Genomic DNA, 25,304 nt, shown 5'->3' with positions numbered 1-25,304 from the left:
CAGAGTCCTGAGCAGAGGCAGAAGCTGCAGCCTGTTCCAGAGTTCTGTGCAGACTTAGAAGCTGTAGCAGCAACTCCAACCTTCTTGCGCACTGTGATGATGGTGGTGGGGAAAGAGGGAAGGAGAGAGAATCTCTCCCTAGTGCATGGATTCTTATTTATAAACCACCCAATGAGCTAAAAACATGAATCTGACACATTTCTACTGAACCTGTTAGAATTCTAGTATAACATGCATACAGCCAATATGTTCTATCTGAAGAATGTTGCCAGTATTCTTACTATATTTTTAATATGCCTAAAGCTATGTTTTTGAAGTTTGCTTTTTAAAGTAGATCATAAGGCTTTTGCTCTTTAAGGCACTTAAAACATATTCTCATCTCCTTAAACTTACTGATTTACTTAAAATTTAAGCTTACACCTCTATTTCATGTATGAGTGGCTTAATATATTTTAGATAAATATCTAATGGTTTTAATTCAATTCCTGCATTCTGATCTCTCTCTAAAGAAAATCAGAAAGATCTCTCTGAGGAACTGAGAGATACCTCTGTTTCATACACTCCAACAATCAAAACTCTTTTATCTAAACCTACAGCTAACTATCAGAACGTATCTACATCTATAACTATAAAGGCTAATGCATGCATCCTATTCTTCAATCAATCTTCGAGCAGTTGGCAGCTTCTTCCAGAGCTTGGAGGAAAGAGCTCTTCTGCACCAGAAGCAAGGACTTTGTGGGCAAATGTACATAGGAATGTCCAGAGAAAACTTCTTGGAAACTGTAGCCAGTCAGGTCTGCAAAATGGAGACAAAATGCAACAGAGATCACAGTGCAAATCTAAAGCATCTGAAGCTCCATATTTCACGGGACACATTTCCTGGAAACTTCTAAATAGCTGCACAGGGAAACATGCTCCTGCCAGCAGCCCCTTGGGGCAGGCCAGGGGCACATCCTGACCCACTTGCACAGAGCTACCAGGGGAACAGCCTGGCCTCTGGGCTGCCGTGGGACAGCAGGGAGCCCAGAGCCCTGTGCTTTCCAGGAATGGCTCAGCTGCACATGCAGCCTCCTGCTCCTCTCCCTGCCCCACAGCTGAGCAGCCCTACAGCTCCATGGGGCACTGGGAGCAGCACAGCTCATGGCAGGGGGCACCTGCAGGGCAGAACTGTTCCCTGGCAATGTGCACAGGCTCTCAGGCTGGCACAAGACCCTTCCTCCCGCCAGAGAGTGGCCCAGCTGCCACCTTACCTCTGTGTGAGGCTGAGCCATGCTCAGCCTTCACCTTCTCCTCAGTCTGGAGTTGCTTCAGGCCCCCTGAGCATGCCATGACTAGGAAGGGCAGTGGAAAGAGCAGGGGCAGATGCACACCCTTCCTCAGTATTTTGTCATTTTTGGTGCAGCTAAAGTGTCAAATCTGGTGGTGTCCATCTCAGCACTTGGTCTGCTTTCTGGAGAGCACGAAGCCTTCACCAGCCCAAAATGCTGGAGAGTTTTTCCTGCACATGTGGGGGCTGGTTGGCAGCACATTTCTTCAGCTTGGTGCCCATCACCTTGTAGAGGGCAGAGGCGAGCCTGGTGACCACCATGCGGACATTGGCACCTCGGACAGGCAGCGCCTTGTTCTCCAGCAAGGACCAGAGCACAGGCAGGGCGTAGCGCTGGACAACTTCAGGGCTCCTGGCATGAACCCCTTCCACCAGCTCTGCCAGGAGAGAGACACAAGCTTCTTAACCACCAACCTCAATGCAAACAAGGATCTACCCCTAATTTTGCTTCTTGGAAGCCTCTCTGGCTAAGAGCAGCAAAATAGCGCACAGAGCTCCACAATCCAGAAATGGCCAAAGCTGCTGATCCTCCCCAAAACAGAACCACCAACCCCTCAGGACTAATTTCTCCAAATGGAGCCTTGTAGATTTGAGCCTTTGTACCTTTACTAAATTATTTCACAATCTTTTTCTGCATCTACAGACTGATGCAGTGAACAGATTAATGGCTGAAATGTCAGCTTGCCTTTTATTTCCATTAAGAAGCTGTCTAAACCCATACTGAAGATTTGGAAATCTTGCACCACAGAGAAGCAATTGAGAGATTTCTGATAAAAAAGGCAAGATTCCATTTTTGTGACCCTTGATGTCAAGTGCCAAAAGTCTAATCTGGCACTGAGATCTAATCTCAGTGGCACACAGCAAAGGGCAGTATTAGACCACACTTCCAAACTCCAGCCCAGCAGAGATGGGTGCTGCTTGACAGTTGGTTTAGAAACATCAGTGACTAGCTGGTGTCTTTGGCAGAATCCTTTTGTGCCTTCCAACAAACAGCTGTTTTAAAACTCAGGATGTCTTAGATAATTACCCAGACCCCATTGCCAAGGCATTTGAGCATCTCCATATTTAAATGGCATTTCCCCTCCCAAAGTTAATGGCATTTTTCTTACAATGTGCACTGAAAACGCTGAATAGAGAAAGATGCTACACAGGGACTGAAATTTAACCAAAACATGAGTGTTTCCTTGCATTCTCTATGAAGCCTGCTCCTTGCTCATTTTCTGAACTGAACTATATCAAACACAGACTAAAGTTTACTACTAACAGGCTTCTTGCATGGCAGATTTGGCTGAGAGATCAAACCCTGAAATGGTCTGGAGACAGACCATTCTTATTTTCTGATCAGGCAAAATGTTATGTAGTAGCCAGTTTTTTTTTCTGTGGTGGAAGAGACTTCATTTTCTCTATGCTGTAAATCCACTACCAGTCATCAACATTTAAACAGCTCCTGAAAGTACCCGAAATCAATTCTACTAAGCAGGAAAAGAGTTATGGTAACCGTTTCAAAATGGGATTTCATTTGAGTTTAAAGGTAATTAAAGACATTGTTACTATGGGATTTTAGAAACCGCTGCCTGTTCCTACAAGATCACATAGAGAACATCTGCTCTTTGTAAAGTAGTCCTAATTTATGTTTACTTCCTTTATTTGAAAAAGAGATCAAAATAACTCTGAAACTAAATTCCTTCTTCCTGGAGATCTACTTTTTTCAAATGCTCTTTAAAGGGCCTGTGACATTCCAAATTACTGAAGACTGCCATTTCAACATTCCTAATGAAGACACAAAGTGCATGAAACCTTGCATTTAAAGATGCCGGCACACTTAGCAGTGGATTTAGCCCCACTTAAAGCAGTGCTATAAATCATCTTGTCTACCATACATTAAGATTATAATTTTTCCATTCCTTGGCTGATGCTGACATAGCAAGCTCCTCTGAGGAATCAATTATCAGCTGCATTTGTAGCATTTAGGACAGTGCTGACACAGGAAGACACTGTTTGCACACCCTGAGATGCTCAGTCCAATGCCACTTCGACAGCACAGGCAGGGAGCCTCAGCACTCTGCTTCTGCCCCTCTGCCTCCAAAGGCTGTCTTGCACCAAATCCATGCCTCTAATCTGTGTGTTGAGTTTTGACCTAAGATGTGACTCCCAAGCACTGCAGGGTTCACCCTCAAAACTTTCCAAGAGCAAAACAAGAATTTTGTGAGGACAAAACAAACGGATCCCCTGCAACAGCACTTGCCACCATTTTCCCTAAAGGATCACAGATGTCCCTGAGTTTCCAAGAGAGGAGCCAGCTGGGTATTTTTAGCCCCTGCCTTTCCTGCAGGTGGGTTCTGAGATGCTCCAGTGAGAGCTCAGCCCCCATCTCAGGTGTTGCACAGCTCTGCAGCCGCCAGGGAAAACCTGCCAAACACACCTGCCATGAGGATGGGGTAGGAGGGACAAGCTCAACACCTCCTGATTTGGAGCAGCTGCTCGGCTGTCTATTCACAGGCATCGCCTGTAAATACTCCCTGGGAAGAGCTCTTGGCTTAGAAGGGGAGCCTATACCTGTGATACGTTCTGTGACCTCCAGCACAGCTTGGCCACTTAGTTGACTCCATTGGTGGCTGAACTCTTTCATCAGTGATACTTTATCTACAGGAGAAACACATGTTTCTGCTCACTCTTTTGAGGTCATAGAAGAAAGGACAGTGGGGAGGAAAAGGGCAGGGGCAGTCCCAATTTATAAAACCAAGTGGATTTCTGCTGATTTTTGAATCCTTTACTTCTTTCATTCCAGTCTACTTGGGAGGGATTTAAATTTCCAAAGAAAAGCTCTCCATTCACATTTGTAAGTGCAAAGTTGTCTGCTGTACCAGAAGCTATGTTAAACATTTCACATTATAGACCTCAAGAATATAGAAGCAGTGAAAAGGTTTTGCATTCCAGAGCAAACAGGAAGAAGCCCAGACTTGGGATACAGAAATGCACTGAGTCAGGCAGGTCATGAGTTCACAGAGCAGCTGAAGTGATGAAAGTAGAAACTCCCCTTGAAGATCTGCTTCTTCAACACTCCATTTTTCAGGCAAACTTCCCCAGTGCAGCATTTTCAGAGCTGACATAAATCTCTGCAGCAAAGGAATTTAGAGCAGCCCTTGCCTGTGTAGGTATTTGCTACAGCCACTCTGCTCCATGCAACACATAGAACAAGGCATCACTGACAACTGGATTTTTTTCTGTTTGTTTTAAGGAAATGAACTTGATGAATCATAACTTCCCCTTTGAAAAATGAAGACAAAGAAGAGAGGTATAAAATAGGCAGCTAATGCCAATAATGTGGAGCCTTTCATGAGGCTGCTGTGCAGAAGGCCTGATAGGCCAGTGTCCCTTCATGCCAACAGGAAGGCTATTAATTTGGGAAGTCAAATGGGGTCCAAGGAAACTCCAAAAACCCCTTTGCCTCTGAATTGTAGCAAACCTGTAGTTCAGGAGGGCTCCTGGCATTTTGGGAAATGCTGATTCACATTCAAGCCTGTTGAGGGACTGGTGTGTAAGGACTGTACCTCCACAGCTTCTGGTGGATGTCAGCTGGAGCATCCCACAGGCAACAAGAGCTCTCAGGACTCTCAGTGTTCTCTTGTGTTAGAGAGGCAGAGACACAGCTGAGGAGAGTCCATGTCAGGGGTGAGCCTTACCTAAATGAGCAATGGATTCTTCCAGAGCATTCACAGCTGTGGCATGAACCCCAGGGTCCTTTGAGTTCAGGTTTCTTGTAATTCCTTCAACCAAACGGATGATCACCGGGTTCATGGCATCTTCCAGGATGACTATGATTTCTGCCAGCACGTCCAGTGCCATCTGCTTCACTTTCTTGTGTGTATCAAATATTCTCAGGACAAAATAATCAAAAATCTGTGAAGAGAACAAACATCATGAAAGCTGGATTAAAATGTCCTTGTTTGAAGAGGAGATGTAGAAATGAGCACTCAGCAATGTAAAAGATGAAAGTGATTCTTTCTGTCAGGTCAGCTCAGCTCTTCCTTGTACAATTTCACTGTTTTCCTGTGGGCAACTCACTGGAGTGGCTGTGCAACCTCATTTTGGAGTAAAGATTTTCATCTATTCTTAAGAGGTTTGGGTGGGGACAGAATAGTTCCTATGATGTTTCTCTCCCCCTATAAATCCTTAAATTAATTCAATTTATTAATTCAAAAGACTTCCTTTTCTTTAGAAGTATGGAAGCAGATATTTACAATACCTGTTTTTTGATACAGTTGCCTCAAGTACTGAGGGCAATTATGATTTTGCCAAAACTATGGCTGGAGGAGATCTAAGTTTTATTTTGTCTGTCTCAGAACCTGTGTCTGGAGGTCTCTGATCAACTCTTCCATAAAATCCATACTATTTGTCTAACAGGTAGATTTGTGAAATGTAATGTGCTGTATAGCCCTCATTAGAGCAGGTTCAGTCCTTTGACAGACACATTTGGACTCGATGATCTTGAAAGTCTCTTCCAGTCTAGTGATTCTGTGATTATTAGGCACCATTTTCTACAGAATGGGGTAAAGCAGCTACTGGGAAGAGATTGAAGAGATCTGTCCTTAGCCCTTTTTTTCTCCTTTTCCAAAGACAAAAACAAAAAAACCCAAGAAGAGTGTGCACCTTCTTTACCAAGTGGAATGGAGACAAGATTGGAAGCAACTAGCCAGAGTTGTGCCTGTTCAAGACAAGATGGAGTTTAAAAACATTTAGTTTAAACCAACCCAGCCTGATACTTCTCTTCCCCATCCAAATCCATTTTGTGTCTAGAGAATAACTGCCATGCTTTCAGTGGCTGGATTCCCTTCACTTCACCAACTGGGAACAGGAGGCTGCAGAAGTTACACCAGTGGAAAATTCTGTCATCATCTGATGAACAGCATCAATAGGCACGTGCCAGACAAATACAGCTGGACTGAAAGAACTTGTCCGAAGCCTGGACCTGAATTAAATTGGTCTGGGTAACAGAGACCAGCCTGTCCCAAACAGCTAGGATGTAGTGCCAAGACACACTGAATTAACTTCACTGCTACAGGCCTGGCAGAGGAGCCAAAGAGAAGGAACAGTGAAGATACCCTACGTACTTGGACAATGTTAGTGGCGACAACCTTGGGGCTGTTTTTGCACAGGTCTAGGAGGAGTGCCACTCCTTCCATCCGTGCCTCAAACCCCTTGGCTTCCAGGAGATCATAAAGCTTCTGGAGGCTCTCTGTTTCATCCATAGCTGGAGGTAATGTGACCTGGACTTTTGGACGCTGCAGGAGGCGTCCATCAGAGGTCGACTTCACCCTGGAAAATAAAACCAAATTACCACTTGTTGGTGATAATACCTGCAGATAATTGTGAGCAAAACATCTAGAGGAGCTTTCCTAATGATGTGATTTCAAGCTAGAAAATCATGAGGCTCTGAAAAACAACGTGGACCTCATGACAATCATTACGGGAGACAATCTGCAAATATTATTAATGCAGATGTAGGCATTTTTTTATCAAAGACTATTTGTAGGGAAAGGAAACAATCTCTGGCCATCTCTGCTAGAAGGATTTTACTGAAGAAGAGACATGTCAAGCCTGTCATGTGCTTTATCACATCTAACAAAAATGCTTGGTACCATTGACTAGAAGACAATGTGGCCTGAGGTTTCTTTGAGCCATCACTCCTCTTTTTCACAGGGCTCTTGACAGATGGGCATTCACCCCTCTGCTCTTCCATCCCCTACAAAGACATAGAAAAACCCCATGGATCTTTAGAATATAAAATAGGAAATTCCCTGTTGAAAACACAAGTTAGAACCAGGATCACTGCTAACAAGGCTTAGAGAAACATTTCCTAACTTACAGAAGGAAATAGACCAGAGATTCAGTGATGCCAACTCTTTGTTTGCAATAGCTCGAGGGAGGTTATGGGTGCTGCCTTACTGAGCAGCAGTCTAAAATCCCAAATTCATGAGTCTTGAGCATAAATGGGAATGATGCAAACTGGTAGGCAATGAGTGTTTTTAAAGGAAGCAGCAGAAAAATTTGGACTCTTTGGGGGTAGGCCCATTTTGTCAGAAGGTGATTTGGTTCAACCTGGCTCTCCCTGTTCTTGCACAAGGGCACACTCCCTTCTACTATATAGATAAAAAAAGGATAAAAAATCCCCCCAAACAAACAAATTATTTTCTACTGGATGCTGCTGAGTTCACCAAGCTTCTTCCAGCTCCACAGTGTTTGACAGAAGGGCAATATTCCCAGAAGACAGACAGTAATTCTAGTAATTAGGATTGACTTGGACATCTTTTGCATTTTTGGAAATGTTCTTGGCATTACTGCTTCCAGTGTCTTTTGCAAAGACTCTGTTATCTTCAGAAGCACCATTCTCACTTAATTGCTTTACTGGGGGCAGAGTAGGGAGAGCGCATAGGGGGGTTTCCCTTAATTGTAAAGCCATTTTCTCCTCCTCCCCTTTCCTGTTTGTGACCAATATTCAAAATATTCAAAACCCCACTTTTTCCCTAATAATATCAGTTCCTTTGTGGTCTGCAGATGAACAGGCTGGGGATTAACAGCTCATTTCCAGGAGCAAAATGATTCAACAGAAGGGAAATGAGATAAAGACAGATTAGGTATGTTTGATCTCTATTAGCAGTGGCAATACTTGCACAAAGGAGACATCTCTATCCTGCCAAGCACTTACTCTCTTCTTAATTCTTCTCAGAATATCTTCCAGGTCACAGGCAGGAACGGATCGTTCCAAAAGCATTTTACCTTCTTGGTGATTCAGAAACAACTTCACCATCTCCTGTCCATAATGCCTACGGAAAGATGGAAGGAAGACAAGAAGAAAGGAAGAAAGGCAGAAAGGAAGGAAGGATGGATGGATGGATGGATGGATGGATGGATGGATGGATGGATGGATGGATGGATGGATGGATGGATGGATGGATGGAAGAAAGGAAGGTAAAGAAAGAACAGTGAACAAACAAAGGAAGAGTGTTAGCAGAAGAGGCTGATACCCTAAACTCATCAGGTGCAATCCTTGCATGAGAAGGCATTACCTACTCAGCAAAGAGAGAGAAAAACACAATTTCACTCTGAAGCTGCGGGTGTGCTTCTATGGGATCAAAGGATTGCAGGGAGCAAGGAAACCCATCTGCTTTGTTATCCCATCCTATTAGCAGTGCCTTGCTGTCATTTCACAATCATTTGCCTTTCTTTAACTGGCAGGGAAGCCAGAACAAAACATCTCATGCTTCCTATTGATAATTCTATACTCTATGTATGCACAGGGGCAGCTAGTTCCCCCTGTGTTCTTGGCAGCTATTAATTCAGTCATCAGAGTAAGGGGATTTTGGAGGCATGGCATGATTTTGCCACTAGAAGACCACAGGTTTCTTCAAGAAGAAATTTGGAGGTCATTGAGCCACAGATAACAGCACTCTAGAAATCTACAGAAGAGGTTTAGAAAGACTGAATACATTGGCTAAAGAGCCCTGTAATATTTCTAGGAAAATCCTAAGTTAATGAGAAATAGATGTTTGGGATCCTTCAGTGATGAACATTACACAACACTTTGCCTTTGCATTGCGCACCTAAGAACAAACAAAATTGTTTGACGGGCTCATCGGAGCTCTTTTCATCTCAGGAAAGAATCCTTCAAGTCACAGGAAGTTGGCAATGCTCCTTCTTGCTGGACAACCTCAGGTTACCCAGTGCAGTCATTTCCCCAGGCAACCCAGAGCAGTGGTCACAGCACCAAGTCTGACAGAGCTGGAGAAGCATTTAGGCAATGCTCTGGGGCACATGGAGTGACTCTTGGTGTGTCCTGCACATGGCCAGGAGCTGGACTCGATGATCCTGATGGATCCCATACAACTCAGGGTATTCCATGATTTTATGGCCCTTACCCACACAGTGACATAACTTAATATTTCCTTTAGTTGCCACTCTTTTGTGGTTTTGTCTTTACAGACAGAGCTCAAACAGTTTTCCTGTCTCAGGAGGTGAAATGAAGATCATTACCTTGTGTCCTTGTGACAGTCCTGAGCAAGTGTCCCTGCTGCGTGCGCCAGCCTCTCAGCCCTGGCTGTGCCTGCGATCTCCGTGACTCCAATTTTCTCCAGCAAGGACAGGAGCAGTTCGGCCGCACACTTCCGCACCTGGACGTGGCGGCTCCTGGGAAGGGGAGAGCAAACACTGGGGCACAGGGAGAAGGAGCAACAGTAGCACAGGCCTTGGCCAGAGTGCTCCCTGTAGTTGCTCCTGCACAGTCTCCCTGCACTATCTGATACTCCATTTCTGTCCCACAATTTACTATGAGAAAGATTAAAGAAATAGATTACATATGAATTCTTTAGAAATGAAAGACAGTTCATGCTGACCCATCAGAGGGCACCAACACTGAAACTCTTTCCAGCCATTTATCCCCAAATCTGCAGACCTTTGGAAAAAAAAAAAATACAGGGAAAACACACTGTGGGCTGTGAAGTTGCTAAATATATAAATATATAATATAAAGCAGTGCAGCCTGTTTCTTCTGTGAGGTTTGGCAAGGGATACATCTGAATGTTTCACCCTATTCCAAAGCTGAGGAAAGAGTGGCAGTCATTTTAGCCTGCTTGTCCTGTTCTAGACAGTGTCTTTTGGCAATTACCAGGACCAAAACCAACACTTAAGGCAGCATTTGCATCAGCTGTTCCATAGCATTTGGTCTGTGAAGGTGCCTGTAAAGTGATTCATCATCTCAAGGCTAACATGAAACATCAGTTTGAATTGAAAGTAGAGCTCTAAGGCCAGGATAATCATGAAAGACTCTTTTTGTCAGGAGCTGCACCTGCTCTGCAGGCTGTGCCACACCCAGCACATTCTCCCCCATGTGCTCCATGCCCCAGCAAGTACCCTCCTTATTTCTCAAGTTAATGGCATAATGAGGATTCATGGTTTTCCCCAGGGCCTCCGTGGTTAGTGCCGTGAAATATCAAAGAGCGCTCACAGCTACAATTGCAATTGTCCCTCTTCCCACAAAAGCGCAAGACTCTATCCTTAGCCTTTGCAGGCACTTTCACTTCCCCACCATTCCCCACATCTAGCAACTCTGACAGACTGGGAGAACTCCAGGAAGCGGCAGGAAGCTGAGCCAGAGGACTTTTAGGTTGGATATCAGGAAAAGGTTTTTCACCCAGAGAGTGGTTGGGCACTGGAACAGGCTCCCCAGGGCAGTGGTCGCAGCACCAAGCCTGACAGAGTTCAAGAAGCATTTGGACAACAATCTCAGGCACATGCTGTGACTCTTGGGGTGTTCTGTGCAAGGCCAGGAGCTGGACCCGATGATCCTGATGGCCCCTCCCAACTCCCCATATTCTAAATTCTGTGTTTCTGAGAACTCATGGGCTGCAGGAGGGCAGAAATAGGGGACAAGAGGAAAGAAATGAGGTGGACTGGAGAATACAGTCACTGAATTGACAGAAAATGCAGGATACAGGACCTTCCCTCCCACCATTCCCATTCTTTTTCTCATTCGTTGCCCCACCTGCACTCTAGAAGGTGAAGAATATCACTAGAAGAAGAAGAACCTACTTGACTCCACTGTCCAGAAGAGCAGTCATTGCTCGTACAGGAGTCACATTCTCCACCATGATCCCCAGGGTCTGATTGGCTGCTTTCTCAACAAACTCTGGGGAGTTACGCAGCATCTGGAGAATGACCCGAACGACCTCATCCACCTCAGAGTCCATGTCCTTCTTCAAGGTAGCAAAAAACTCTCCCAGAGTGACAATGGCCGAGTAGGACACCTTTGATCGGAGGTTGGTCACCTGGGGAAGTCATGAGGGGAAACATAAGAATCAATTCAAAAAGAAAACCAGTTGCCTTAGAGAAAAGTCCCAGGAGATGATGACGCGTCCCACTGTGTCCACAGGAACAGAAAGACATAACAAGAGCAGAAGAGCACAAGCACAGAAAGGCACTTACTCTGGCACCAATTTCTGTCCTCAGACCTGCTTACTGCAGGCCTAAAACTAAAAATTTCACGAAAGTGATCTACTTAACCATTCTATAATGTCAAATGTTTTGATTTTAGGCCCTTGTATTTGAAAAACAAAGAAACAAATAAAAGCAAGTGCTGCTTTCAAACCATAAAGGCGCAAGCCATAAGGATAAAGAGTTGTGTGCTCCTGTTCAAAAAAGCAACACCAGCAGTTGAAGCACTCAGCCAGGAAACAAAAAACACAGGCTCAGGTCTACAGGCTAATTTGCAGTGTTGAATTACAACTCAGGCAGAGATTAGGACTCTGGAAAATAACAATTAGTGTATCTGTTTTGGTATTTTCACATTTCATTATAATGGCAGCTCACTCAAAGATGAGTGTCAGATACCCGACCTACCGGTAAATACAGCTACATGTACACACAGATCCTATAGATAGCTGACAGACATTAGAAATATAAGGTCTAAGAACAGAAATTAAGGCAGTCCCTGAGCACACACGGAGATGAACAAGCTCGTATCTACTCTACACACCGTGCATGAAGTACAGGGGGCAATCCAGAACAATGTTCTCACCTCGCAGGTAACTGCCAAGCAAATGTCACGAAGTTGTGAAAGCAGGACTTCTGAATGGCACCCAGCCAGGTGTTTGAGGCTGACAAGTCCCTTCTCCTTCTTCTCCCTGAAAGGCAAGTACCAAAAAGATGGATTTTTCTCTCCACTCAAGAACTAGGCAGCACGCTCTGAAATTAGCAGGCTGGCAGCTCTGTCAAACAATGGAAGGTGCTTTTCAAGGAGTACTTCATGAAACTGTGGAGCTCCTTACTACAGGATGCCATGGTTGTCAAAAGCATGCACCAATCCACGAGGCAAATAGAGGGGTTTCAGAGTCTGCATTTGTGGCTGTTTTAGAAGACAGCCTTTCTAAAATCTCTGGCACTATGTCCAGTCCCTATGTCACTGCTTCCTAGAAGCTGTGAGACTGGGCCCTGCTGCTGTTCCTTGTCACCTCCCTGTACCTGTCCCCAAGACACAGTCCCATCTGGTTGTTACCGGGGCATTTCCCTTCTTTGCAAGCTCCAGCAGGCAGCTCAGCAGTGAGAGTCTACACTGGCACTCTGGAGCTGAGTTTCCACTCTACAATCTAGGCTTGACTGCCACCCACTCCACTCCACCTCCACATTCCCCCAAAAAGCAGCAGGATGACCCAGAAGATTCCACACCTAAGCAAGAACAGTTGAAACCTTGCCATTTCCTAAAATCCCCTCCCTAAAACAATCCCCACAACAGCAACATGTTATTGAAAAGGTGCAAACAACTCTGTCTCTCAGCACGTCCTCTGTGCAGGCCCTGAGCAATAGGAAGGTGTGTGAGGCATCAGGGCAGCAGCACAGGGCTGGAGACATATCCCACAGGCACCCCTGAGTGTTACCTGGACCCCCCACACCTGCAGAAGCTCTCTGCACCTCATAGGGCACCAAACAGAAATGGGGAAGAGAAAGCAAAAGAGAAAGGGCAAAGCAAAGGTGATTGCACAAGGAGATGCATCATGGTTCTTTTCATGCTTATCCTAGGGTGGATGGAGTCCTTACCCTTGTGTGAATGAAGCATCCACCAGTGATTTGATGCTAACACAGACATCAAAAAGACAACCAGTATCACCTAACATTTGTAGGCTTATCACCTCTGGGCCTCCTTCTGTCTGTGTCCAATTGTGGAACACATGGTGAGTACTGACAAAACATTTCAGGCCCATATGAAGCAGTGAGAAGGAAAAGTTGAATTCCAAAAGTGCATGATTCCTAGAAAATTTAGTTTCTTTTTCCTTCTCTTTGGACATGAGCCCTTCAGGAGTAATGACAGGCTGAGGGACTTGAAAGCACAGTTCAGTCCACTTCTCAGTAAGATGAACTCCCTGGAGCTGCTTCTGGGACTCACATGCAGGAGATCACAGGGAGACCCTGTCACCTGCCATTGCTGTCAGCAGTAGGACCAGAGAGAAATCTTACTCAGTCCCACTGGGCCAGTGCCCCAAGGCACCCAAATCTCTACACTCAGATCTGCTACCATCCTGCTTCTGCCTTCAGCCAGAAAATCATCTCGTCCCACAGCTTCCTTTCTTCTCTCAAGATTCCCTTTGCAGCTCCATGGAGCAGCAGGCAAAGCAAGGAAACAGCACAGACCTGCTGAGCTGGAGCACAGCTGCAGACCAAGGCCTAGAAAAGGCTGCTCTCAAATCTTGATCCTCTCACTGCTCTGGAGTGGTTTCCCCAGTGCCCTTTGGCCCTCTGGGCTGTTGGGGCTCAGAGGCACCAGCAAGATTCACTCGAACCTCCTTTAATGCTAAGAGGGAGACGGAGTGACCGGGGCCTTTCTTACCAGTCGTCGCTGCGGAGCAGGGAGAGTGCCTGGAGCAAGGACTGCTGTGGGTCAGGACAGTCTGTGTCCTTGTGCCCGTGCCCACGGAGCAGCTCCTCTCGGCGCTGGGCACCAGGGGCCATCTGCGAGGTCACTGTGAGGAGAGGGTCAGCCCTGAGCGCTGCAGCCCCGGGCACGGCCCCGCCATGGAGCGGCTGCAGCCCCAGCTCCAGTCAGGGCTCCATGTGCTGCAAACTGGCTCTGACTCTGACCCAGACACTTCCCTGCTCTCTGATTCCTGGGACTCCTTGCATTCTCCCAGCCCCCCCCAGCTGGGCACAGCTCTGGGCTAAACCTGACAATTGCCCACACAGCAATTGCCAGCTCCCAAGTGCCACAGGCAGCACAGCCAGCAGCAGGTTCCTGAGGCTGCAGAGCTCCCACTCCCTGCCAGACGAGTGAGCAGTGGGAATGTCTACCCCCGGAGGGACCCCTGCCAGGGGCCTCTCTTGTCCCAGCACCCTGATTTCCCCCAGCCCTGAGGACTGAGGCACTCTGCAACTCCCTAAGGAAAGACCTGCAGTTGCCTCAGAACAGTAACAAGCCAAGCCTCAACATCCCAGACACGATTCTGGTCAGTTCTGAAAGTGGAAATAGCATCACTAGAAAAGAGCATTCCAAGTAGCATTCCTAACTCCCTCATTCTTATCTCACTCTACTTTGGATCATAGCACGGGCAGGCTACCCACAAAGGAGAGACAAGAGCCACTAGGGACTGTCTGCTGTGCATTTCCTGCAGGCAGCAAACAGCCTGGGAACACCAGGCAGCCCCTCCTGGCTATCAGCTGCTACACACAGCTGCTGTATTTGGGTGTGGTGACACAGGAGACACTGCTTGTTCCCTCTTGGCATTGCAGGCTGTGGGATGGCAGCAGCCAGGAGCCATTGGGCACTTCTGGGAGCAGCAGCATGATGGCACCAAGCCACTGACTGCTATGCAGAGACTGCCCTTGCTGGGATAGCAGAAAAGCTGGCTGCAGAGCTGGGCAGCAGCACAGGCAGAGGGCCCAGATGGTGAGTGGACAACTGATTGTGATGATACTCATAGGTGTTCAGTGAGCACAGCCTGGCACACTGCCCCACAGCTCCTCCCTGCAGTTACAGCTGCCTCCTGGCACCAGCACTGTACTTTGGACTATCTGGATGGGCAAAAGCCAAGAGCTTAGGCCTTTACCACTACTTTATTCAGCTCAATTTTCCAGTGGATTTCTAAGAACCAACTGCTGCAGTACTACCAAGCTGGAGGAACTCAAAAGTATATTTGCTGTTCATTTTCAGGACAGTCTGTGTACCAAAGAGCCCAGCTGTGCTGGCTGAGGCAGGAGGCAGTTTGTGCTCTTTGTGCAAGGAAAAACCCATGGGGGAAAAAGCTGCCATGGAGCAGGCTTACCTGAGGAGTTGCATGGGATGCTGCCTTCCTTATGGATGATGGGCACACTGGGCAGTAAAGACACCTTGTCCTGCTTACTCAAGACCTTCTTCTTCAAGGCATTATCAGGGTGTTTTCTCTGCACACTGGAAGCTGTGCCATTGACAGGTGGTAGCCTAAAGCCTGCAGGGACTTGTAAGGAGGAGCTTGTAAGTGGAGGGTGCTGGACAGAGTGATGATGGAATGGGCCAGAAAACTTGCTGGAGCTGGGTAACATCTCTTATCCCAAAGAACTTCAAGTCAAACACTGGCACACTAACACGGGACAAGGATCACACAATCACAGAATCCTAGAAGAGTTTGGGTTGGAAGGCCCCTTTAACCACTATCCTGTCCAACCCCTGGGAGCAGGGACATTTTCATCTAGATCAGATTCCTCAAAAGCCTATGTAAACTGGCCTTCAAACCCCTTCAAGGATGGATCAGAAACACCTTTTGTGGGCAAACCCTTCCAGCATTTCATCCCCTTCATTATATAAAAACTCTCCCTAATATCTAATCTAAATCTACCCTCCTTTCATTTGAAAACAAACTGCAGTGATGCTTCCCCTAAGAAACAAGGAAAATCCAGTGTTGCTTTGTTTTTGTTTTCCTGTTTCAGAGGCTGGCTGAGGAAGTTCCCAAAAGACAGTGCAGATAACCCTGCATGATGCCCTGGGGCTGAGTGCTGTCCCCGAAGGTCCCTGCTTCTGCCCTCGGGGCAGTGCACACAGCACTGCAGCCAGAGCCCCCAGCCAGGATTCACTGGGGAACACTGCTGGCTCCTGAGGCTACAACAGCAGCACTGCCTCGGGGCTTCAGCACAGCTCTGCAGCACCAGCTCCTCGGCAGCGAGTGGCGGGAGAAGGTTCTCTGGTGTTTTCACTAGGAGGAATTGAATTTGGTTTCTTCCAGGATGCACCTTGGTTGAAAATCATTTTTCTGGACTCACCTTCCCTGGAACCCACTCTCCAGGATAGAGTCTGAAGACCCAGTTGACTTTGCAACAGAGAATTTTCTACTCTGGAAGACTTTAGAGGTGAAGGTGGGAAGCTGATATTGTGTTAGTGACTTAGTGAGACCATGGGCGAGACACTTCATGCCTCTGGATTTTTCTTTGGGGGATGGAAATCAATCCTATGCAAGCTTCCACTCAGATGCAAGAGGAACAGTCTGATTGCAACACTGGGCAAAGGGCAAGCAAGTGGTCAAAAAGAATCACAAGTGTAGCCACCACTTACTCGCTTCAGCTGCATCCCTGGGCGCAACTGCCTGTGGAGGCAGCTGCCAGGATGTTTTCTCTTCTCTCCTTTTCTTCATCTCTCTCTCCAAAAGCTCAATTTTTTTCCGCTCTAAGTTCTTTATAGCCAACTTGCACAATGGAGCACAGACCTAGTTGCAATGGAAATACATCACAGACTGTAAGCAGAGACACACAAACCAGACACAAAATCTCATCAGGAGTACAGAGTCCATAGAGTGCCATAGCCTTTAATCCAGCTCCATGTACATTTCAATAGTTTCAGGAGAATGTCTCCCATCCTCACCTTGGCAATTACACATAGTGAGTGGAACACTTCAGTGCCACAACCTTATGCTGCTCCAACTGCAACCTATGACAGGAAGCCCTGTTTGAAGCATGAAAGTCATAGGAATGCTCCAAAACAAATGAAGAGCTCCCATGACCAGTGGACAGGCAGTTCAGTTCCTACAGGCCACAGCAGGAGAATAAAAACCATGTGCAATATGCAGCAAGGTGGGGTAATTAGCTGTTTCTTAACACTCATGGCCAGGAATTGCAGCTGTTTCTCACTTCCTCGCTTCTGAAGGACTCAGGATGACTTGGTCTCTGAGACCAAGACACCAAAAGGAGGAGTCATGTGAAAACAAGTTGCAGAAACCTTGATATTAAGGAGCAGAAAAACTGAGAATGAGTGGGCTCTGAGATACAGCCAGAACTGTAACCAAGAAAAATCAAACTCTCCCATTTTATTTTGTACCCTTGCTTATACTCAACATTAGATTCTTTGCTTCTCTGCTTCTTAGGGTGCCCTTTGCCCACCTACACTGATGTGTAGCTTGGCACTGCCATTCAGAACTTCCCTAAAATGGCCTTTGCACATAAAGAATGCTTCAGGCAAGACCTTAGCACCATCTCCAAACCAGTGATTTGGCACCACTGGAAACAGCCAAGCAATTGCTCTGTAGCTGTCAAATACATTCCCAAGAGAATCCCAATTCCCCAAGAATGGAAGATTATGATTTTCAGGGACATTTTGGGCCAAGAACTACACAGCCACTGGAAAGGAAGTCTGCTTATCCCTGTCCTTATCCCTTACCTTTCCAAAGCCGTCCCTCAGGTCTTTGTCACTCGTAAGACCAGGACTGCTGGGATGATCCGTCTCCTTGGCCTGGCTCAGTGGGAGGCCTGGTACTGGAAGCAAAGGTTCTTGTAAATCTCTGGCAGACTTCAAGCCCCCAAAAACGTCATGCTGGGCAACAGGCAAGGCAGGTTCCAGACGGCAGAGCTCTCATAAGACCCAGAGATGGTGCATGAGACCAGCAAGGGGCCTAGACCCTCTTCTCCCAGTGGATGGATTACTGGCAGCAGACATGACATTACTGTGTTGGCCAGCAGACTGAAACCTGCTGCATGATGAAGGCCTCAGCCCCCAATGCTGGACAGCCTCTGTGTTTGCTAGAGAAGGGCAGAGATGGAGATTGCTCTTGACAGAGATTCTTATCTGTCCTTATGCTGATTTTAGTAAACATCATCTTTCCAGCTGAGCAGCCCTACAGCTCCATGGGGCACTGGGATCAGCACAGCTCATAGCAGGGGCACCTGCAGGGCAGAACTGTTCCCTGGCAATGTGCACAGGCTCTCCAGGCTGGCACAAGACCTTTCCTCCTGGCAGAGAGGAGCCCAGCTGCCACCTTACCTCTGTGTGAAGCTGAGCCATGCTGGCCCTTCCCCTTGTCCTCCTCCCTGGCAGTGACCCCGGGGACAGTGCTGCTCAGCTGCCTCTGCCCGGGCTCCTGGGCCAAGGTCCCCTGAGCCGGCTGGGAGCCCAGACCTCCATTCCCAAGGTCGGGATTCTGCACATAGGTCTCCATTCTGAAGAGGTCAGCGAGTTTCCTTGGGAACAGAGGCATCCTAGCTCCTATCACACACCAAGGGCTCTTTCCCTTTGTCCTCTCGGTTTCTGTTGTAGACCCTGAAGAAGCTGTAGATCAGGTACAAGTGAAGAAGTGAGTTAATTGAACTCATGCCTTTACAATCAACCCATCCAATGGGTGAGGAATTCAATGCTTTTTTTATTTACTGCAAACACTGGTTGTTTTTTTCATTTTTCATGAAACTAGCATAATTGAATTTTCTCTGAACAATGTGGAGGTGGCAATCCAGGAGAGAAGGGTTCTACGACATGATGTGTTGCACGTTGCCTCCCCACTACTACGGGATCCCTTTCCTTCCAAAGAGTTGGAAACTCACAGTAGTCTGTAGAATTTGACACTGTCTAGGAAGTGATTGTTTTCAAAATGAGTTATCAAGGCCATTGTATCTGTAACTCCCACTCAATACTAGGTTAGGTTTTGCACTTTTGGGATTTTTTTATTTGTCTTTGCAACAAAGGAATTGCTGGTACACGAACAATGGCACCACATGTTAGACTCAAAGGCTTTGCTTTCCACATTAGATGTCCACAGTAATCTGCAAGCCTGTAATTGTAGGGAATAATTTCATCATCGAAAAGTCTCACTTTTGATCTACCTCACTGTTTGGGGGGGATTATTCCCTACCTTCTTTCTGCAGAGACATCCAAACCCAACATAAATATGACCCAACCAAAAATGTTTCAGATCATTGCTGATAATGACAAATCAATTTTTTTCTTAATGGAAATACTGCTCAAATACTCTCCAACACAGCTGTTATAACTGATTCTTGAAAAGGCTTCACAAAGGATAAAATCATAAGGCAGCCATGCAGTAAGAGAGGAAAGAGTGCAACAAATCAAGATTTAATTTCCCTTGTAGGATGGTCAGGACAATTACAAAATCACAACAGGAAAGATTTAATGATATAACTCATTTCTAGTTCAGAATAAATCGAGCAAAAATGTCACTGTACTTACTGAGCAATACTTCTCCCTAGCTGCATTAAGCATTCCAGCTGCTTATCAGCAATGAAGGAGTCACTCCAAAGGGGCTGTATACAGGGTTTGGCAGAACTAACACTGAGCAAAGCGACCAGGGGATTTGATCCCTTTTTCTGCATCAGCAAAATTACTTCTTCAAGTCTCATCTCTCATATCATTGCATGCCCAGAGAGGGCAAAGGAACAAAAACAGACTTTCATGGAGGCTTTCAACTGGAAGGCATTGGCTGACACAGCTGCACCAGAGACCACATTTTGTCTGGCACAATTCTACTTGTCAGGGATCAGGCAAGGCGGGGACGGGGGGACAAGTCAGTAGGAATCTCCTCTCCCAGCCTCAGCCTGTGTGTATGACACAGAGAGAGAGAGAGTCGGGAAAGAGATTTGTTATTGTGGACCTGCCATAAGTGGCTTTGGGCTTGTGCTGTCAGAGGATGACTAACTCAGACCCTGCATAGGCTGCATCCATTTGGAAGTTTCCTGCTCCTTAACTGGAAAATTCAAAATGACTTTCTGTCACAGGAGGTTTCTTTATTTTTTCATGTGCAAAACCAGGCAATGTCCGTGAATCTCCTTCAGATTTCCAAGGGTTCAGCTCAGAAACTACCCCAAGGAAAGGCTTTCTCCTTCAAGGGCAGGGGTAAGGAGTGGGAACATTTCTCATTTCATGCTAAATGCCTTCATTTTCTCTACTAATTGTAGCACTAGAAAGGCTGCATGGAGATGAAAGGCATGTGTGGAATGGAGTGGATTGTTTCCTTATCCTGTGCTGCATTTCTAGGGTCCCAAGATCCCACTCCAGCTCCTTCCACCCAACATTCCACACTGGAGGAATTTTCACTGCACCACTGGAGCACACTCCCAGTGACTGGGATCTGTGAGAGTCCACTGAGCCCATCAAGGCATTTAAATTATTTTAAACAAATTGTTAAAAGAATGGTTTTTATCCAAGCTCTCAAAATGTCACCTCTGAGTTAAGATTCCAATGGGCATTTTAGGACAGACATGCCCTGTACCTACCTGCATGTTCAGACTTCTTTTCTTTGCTTCTGCTGCTGGATCTTGCCCTTGAGAAAATGGAGGACAAATGAACATATGAGGAGGGAGAAAGAGAATGGAGGGAAGAGTGTAGCATGAAAGGAGGCAAACCTTCCTAGCTTGGTCACTCAGAAGAAACAGGAAATGCAACACATCAACATAACATGATGCAAAGCTGATGAATTGTCCTTAAGCTTTCAGTTGCTGCAGTCAGACACAGCTGACCAAGCTGCAGCTGAAACACAGCAATCATTTTTCAACTTGCATCCTAACTCCCCAGTTTTGCTGACTCTCCTTTTGGAGCCCAGTGGCTCCTACAAGCCTCTCTGAAGCAGCAAGACCTGCTAAGCTGAGACATGAGTCTGTGTGGGGGGCAGCTACTTTGGTGCTGCTGCCAAAGCTTGACTTTGCCTGCTCGTGCCTTACACTGGGGCCAGTCTCGTGCTACATGTATTCAGAGCAGTGCTGTGTCCAGAGAAGGATATTCCACCCCATTGCTCTTTCAAGAAAAAGGCTTTCTCCAACTCAGCTGCTAGGCAAGGATATCTAGATTGCACTTTAAAAGCTCTACCTAAGCTTTTCAATTGGAATGATACTTCTGTGACTCCTTCTCTCTTGTTATTCATTCTTTTTTATCATCTCGATAAGCTTGAAAGCTGCAGTTTCTCACACCCATCCAAAGCAATATCTGTCCATCAGGTAGACCCCTTGAACTCTTCCCTAGCACCTTGCCCTTTTGGATTTTAATCCCAGGCCTCAATATCCAACATTGATCAGACTGTACATCTATACCCCAAAACTTATCTGGGATCTCATTTCACAGTGGAGGCCCAGGCACAGAGAAGTTACTCCTGGCATTTACTTTGGGATCCCTTCCCACCATTTGGCAACTCACAGCGGTCTCCAGAATCTGACAATTACACCCATCAAGGAATTGCTTTCCAAAGACAGTTTTCACGGCCTTTTATCTGTAACTCCCACTGAGTTCTGGGTTAGTTTTGTTGGTTGTCAGTAATTCTCTTTGCAACAAAGGAAATGTTGGCACATGAACAACGACTCCCCATGTTAAGAGTAAAAGAAGCAGAACTGGAATTTGCAGACACCTCTCCAGCAGCCCATATTTGTCCAAACATATTCTTGTGGATGCTGAAGTTGCCAGTTAAGGATCACCCTATTCAGTGATCTTCAGGATCCAGACCTGAGCAATACAGTTCCCAAATGACACCACAAACATTACAGAGGGAATCAATAGCCATACCCAGCAGAGGACTGGCCTTGAAGTGCATCTAAGCCTTGCCTCCTCTTCCCCACCACTACCTCTGCTCTTGGGACACATGGTGTGGGATTTGACATTGGGCTGGATCATCAGAGATGGGCAAAATGGTGAATACAGAGGTTTGCCTAAATACATGGGAGAGCTGACTGTGCAAAAGAACCTCATGAGGCAGGAAGAGTGAGCTGAGCAGCACAGTGGAGCAGCAGACACCTTGGCTTACCTCATCTCCTGGGACTCTTGGGCATCCAGAGTTGCTGCCTTGCGTATAGGGGGGATCAAAGGCAGTCCCAGTGACCGCTTCTTCATATCCCCACCACTGGGATACAGCAAGGAAGCCTGGAAAATTTAGAACACCGTGCTGAGATCAAGCATCCAGCCTTCCACCACTTGTGGCTCAAGACATTTAGCCATGCTTTTAACTGGGACCTAGCAGGAAAAGACAAGTGAAATGCATGGGGAAGCTCGGCCTTGGATGGGGAGTGGAAAGGGAAGTGTTGAGGTTGGGCCCATTGGTTGGTCCGAGATTTGCCACCTCTCTCCTCATGCTCACTTCTCTGCAAGTGAGGCCACATTCACAGCTGGAATCCACATGTTTGGCATAAAGATGTTCTGGGGTGCCACTGTCTCCACTGGCCTTTTGGATGGTATGGGAATGGGTTTAGATCACTATTCTCTCCCTGCCCCTTAGGCACCTCACAGCCACTGCTGATCTCCAGCCACGTCTCCACAAAGCCATTCTGCAGCATGTCAAAACCTGCTTTTCTCAAGTCCCTCATTTCTTCTGCTGCTGCCCCTCCCTCTTACAGTTCTCCAGCAGCCTTTCAGCCCAGAAGCTGCTGAGCTCTCGGGATGATAGGTGCTCTCCAGCTCCCACACCTCCAGCATCTCAGCCTCACTGGCATTCAGGAAGTTTAGCAGAGTTCCCTGCCCTGCTGCTCTCTGGAAGCTCTCTGCCTGCCCAAGTTTCTCTGGGCCCCCATGTCATGGCCCAGAAGGGGAGTGGAGGCAGTGGGGGCAGATGCACACCCTTCCTTAGTATCCCATCATTTCTGGCACAGCTAAGGAGCCAAATCAGGACTAGTTCAAACTCCAGTGAAAGGATCAAATCCTGTCAGGGATACATTGGGCTCTTTCTCTGCAAGGCTGACATGAAGTACACAAGCCTTTGACTTGACCTTCTGTCTATCAAAGCTGTTGTTCATCTGCCTCCTCCTGCACCCCACGGCAACCCCAAAACAACTGCAGGTGCTGGCCCTGCTGCAAAGGCAATCGTGTGGCTGGGCTCTGGGCTGCTCTCCCCATGGCCACCTCCCATCCCTTCCCTCTGGACAGAGCCATGCCAGAGCACACAGCTGCCCAGAGAGCTGATGAAGTCTAGAAATAGCATCAGAGGCAACTGTGCAGAAGACCATGGCTGTACAACTCAGAAGCTGAGACAACCTGGAACTGGCTTTGCAGGACTGCCTGTTCCAGCTTTTTCCTTCCCAACCAGACAGAGTTGACAGAAAACACCACCAAGACATAGATATGGTTAACAGATACCTGTAGGTTACTAAATGTAGGGGGATTGCTTGGCCAGATTGGACAACTTTAGCTGCTCTGCCTTCTTGTTGGGGTTTTCTCAGCCATAATGTAGAGCATAAACCAATACAGAGCCCAGAAATCATTCAAAGATCTCTCCTGCTATTGATACACGCTCAGGACATGAGTTCTGCAGTACACCCCCATTGCAAAGACAGCCTGAAGTGCAGTGTCCAGCTGAGATCTTTCTTGGCTCCGCTGCTTCCCTGGGCACTGACCAAAGGAAAAGTTCTCCGAGCTCTTCCAACAGCACATAAACTGAAAATCTACTGCTCCGGACTTAGCTTGGTCTTCTTACCTTATGACCTTTTCCCTCTGAATTCAGCTCCTGGTTGTTTCTACTTTCACCATAATAGCCAGTGCCATTTTCCCCATTTTCTTGCTCTCCTCTGAACATGTTGTTTGGCTTGGTAGGAGGATAGCTCTTCCAGATGGGAGGCAATGGCTTGGAGGGAAGGAGCATAGAAGGATTTGCCAGGAAATACTTTCGGGCAAGAGGGTAGCCAGTCAGGCCTGCAAAGCGGAGACACAAAATGTAACTGAGGCCACAATGTAAAATAAAAGCATCTGAAGCTCCATATTCCATGGGACATGTTTCCGGGAAACTTCTAAATAGCTGCACAGGGAAACATGCTCCTGCCAGCAGCCCCTTGAGGCAGGCCAGGGGCACACCACATGCACAGAGCTGCCAGGGGAACAGCCTGGCCTCTGGGCTGCCGTGGGACAGCAGGGAGCCCAGAGCCCTGTGCTTTCCAGGAATGGCTCAGCTGCACATGCAGCCTCCTGCTCCTCTCCATGCCCCACAGCTGAGCAGCCCTACAGCTCCATGGGCACTGGGAGCAGCATAGCTCATGGCAGGGGGCACCTGCAGGGCGGAACTGTTCCCTGGCAATGTGCACAGGCTCTCCAGGCTGGCACAAGACTCTTCCTCCTGGCAGAGAGGAGCCCAGCTGCCACCTTACCTCTGTGTGAGGCTGAGCCATGCTCACAAGGGAACAGGTGAGTTAGGTGAACTCCTTCCTTCATCCCACCATATAGATATCTAATGAGTGAGGAACTAGAGGGATTTTTGAATTTTGAGAAAATTTCTTGGGTTTTATTTTTATGGAACTATCTTGTGTTTAATCCTTCTGAATACTATTGAGTTAGCAAGTCTGATGGGCAAAGTAGAAGGCTCCAATGATAAGAGGGGGAAAAAGTTTCCTTCTTTATGTTAGTCCAGTAAAGGCCCACACAGCTGTGACTGCTATTTCTGCATACCACAAAGAGCTGTCAGCAAGCAGGCAGGCCTTGCTGGTGTTTTTATAGCACTGTAAGATCATCCTCAGTGTTGGATCCAATCACCAAGGAGAGGAAACCCAGGAAATTTATCTGTAGTGAGACCCAACATTGATGGCAAAGAAAGAAACAGGACTTGCACCTCCTGACCATGTCCAGTTTGTGGTCAGCTGTGGCCACAGTCCCTGACCTGGCTGATAGTATGAGTGATTTGGCTACTGTTAAAAAGGAGAAAGCAGTGTAAACTGATGACAGAATGTTGTGGTGCCATGGGTGTCTTTGCAGGGTCACCTGTAGCTGTCAGCCACCAACTCTGACATAGAGCCAGTACTGACCACCATGAACCAATTTTCCCTGAAAGCTGGTGGGATTTTTCTCCATTTGGCTCAGGCCTTGCAGCTCCTTTCTATCCTCACCTTTTCCTTCTGTGGTCTTTCCTTTTCCAGTAAAATCCATGTTTGTACCCGTGCTTCTGCCTTGCAGAAGTATCTGGGGTTCAATTTGGGAACTCTCTGGGAGTAGAGAGCGACAGGAGCCTGGTCCCCAGCCCTAGAACAAGGTGGGGTGACTCCAATCACCAGCAGTGGGCACAGACAGGCAGAGCCAGACGCGTCTCCTGTCGCTGTGTCTGTGTCACCCACAACCTTCCCAGCCCCAGCGTAGGGCTGCCCCTTTGTGATGCACTCACCTGTGGTTCTCTTGTTTCCATGGCAACAGAGCCCCCAACCCAATTCCATCCCTTTCCCTTCCCTTCCCAAGGGCAGCCAGCCCCGGGCCCGGCCCAGCCAGGCCTGAGGGTTTGTCTAGGAAGTTGATACTTTCCAA

At 47.1% G+C, this 25,304-nt stretch overlaps 1 protein-coding gene across 1 annotated transcript; it reads right to left on the bottom strand.

The window, feature by feature from the left end:
* Positions 1-388: 388 nt before the first annotated feature.
* On the bottom strand, positions 389-25,090 carry LOC306797966 (TOG array regulator of axonemal microtubules protein 2-like). Its single transcript, XM_079297672.1, has 19 exons — positions 24,896-25,090; positions 23,500-23,714; positions 21,841-21,956; positions 20,327-20,373; positions 18,087-18,371; positions 17,487-17,581; positions 16,389-16,539; positions 15,130-15,300; positions 13,701-13,833; positions 11,898-12,003; positions 10,913-11,148; positions 9,359-9,511; positions 8,034-8,151; positions 6,967-7,070; positions 6,439-6,643; positions 5,011-5,227; positions 3,884-3,970; positions 1,251-1,704; positions 389-796 (listed from the first exon to the last, which is right to left on the bottom strand). The coding sequence occupies exons 1-18, from the start codon at positions 24,933-24,935 to the stop codon at positions 1,469-1,471; spliced, it is 2,715 nt and encodes a 904-aa protein (XP_079153798.1). The 5' UTR covers positions 24,936-25,090; the 3' UTR covers positions 389-796; positions 1,251-1,468.
* Positions 25,091-25,304: the final 214 nt, after the last annotated feature.

This window comes from Erithacus rubecula, assembly GCF_903797595.1.
Source record: "Erithacus rubecula genome assembly, chromosome: 2".
NCBI lineage: Eukaryota > Metazoa > Chordata > Aves > Passeriformes > Muscicapidae > Erithacus > Erithacus rubecula.
Note: the sequence above shows the minus strand (reverse complement) of the source record. Positions and strands in the feature narration are given on the sequence as shown.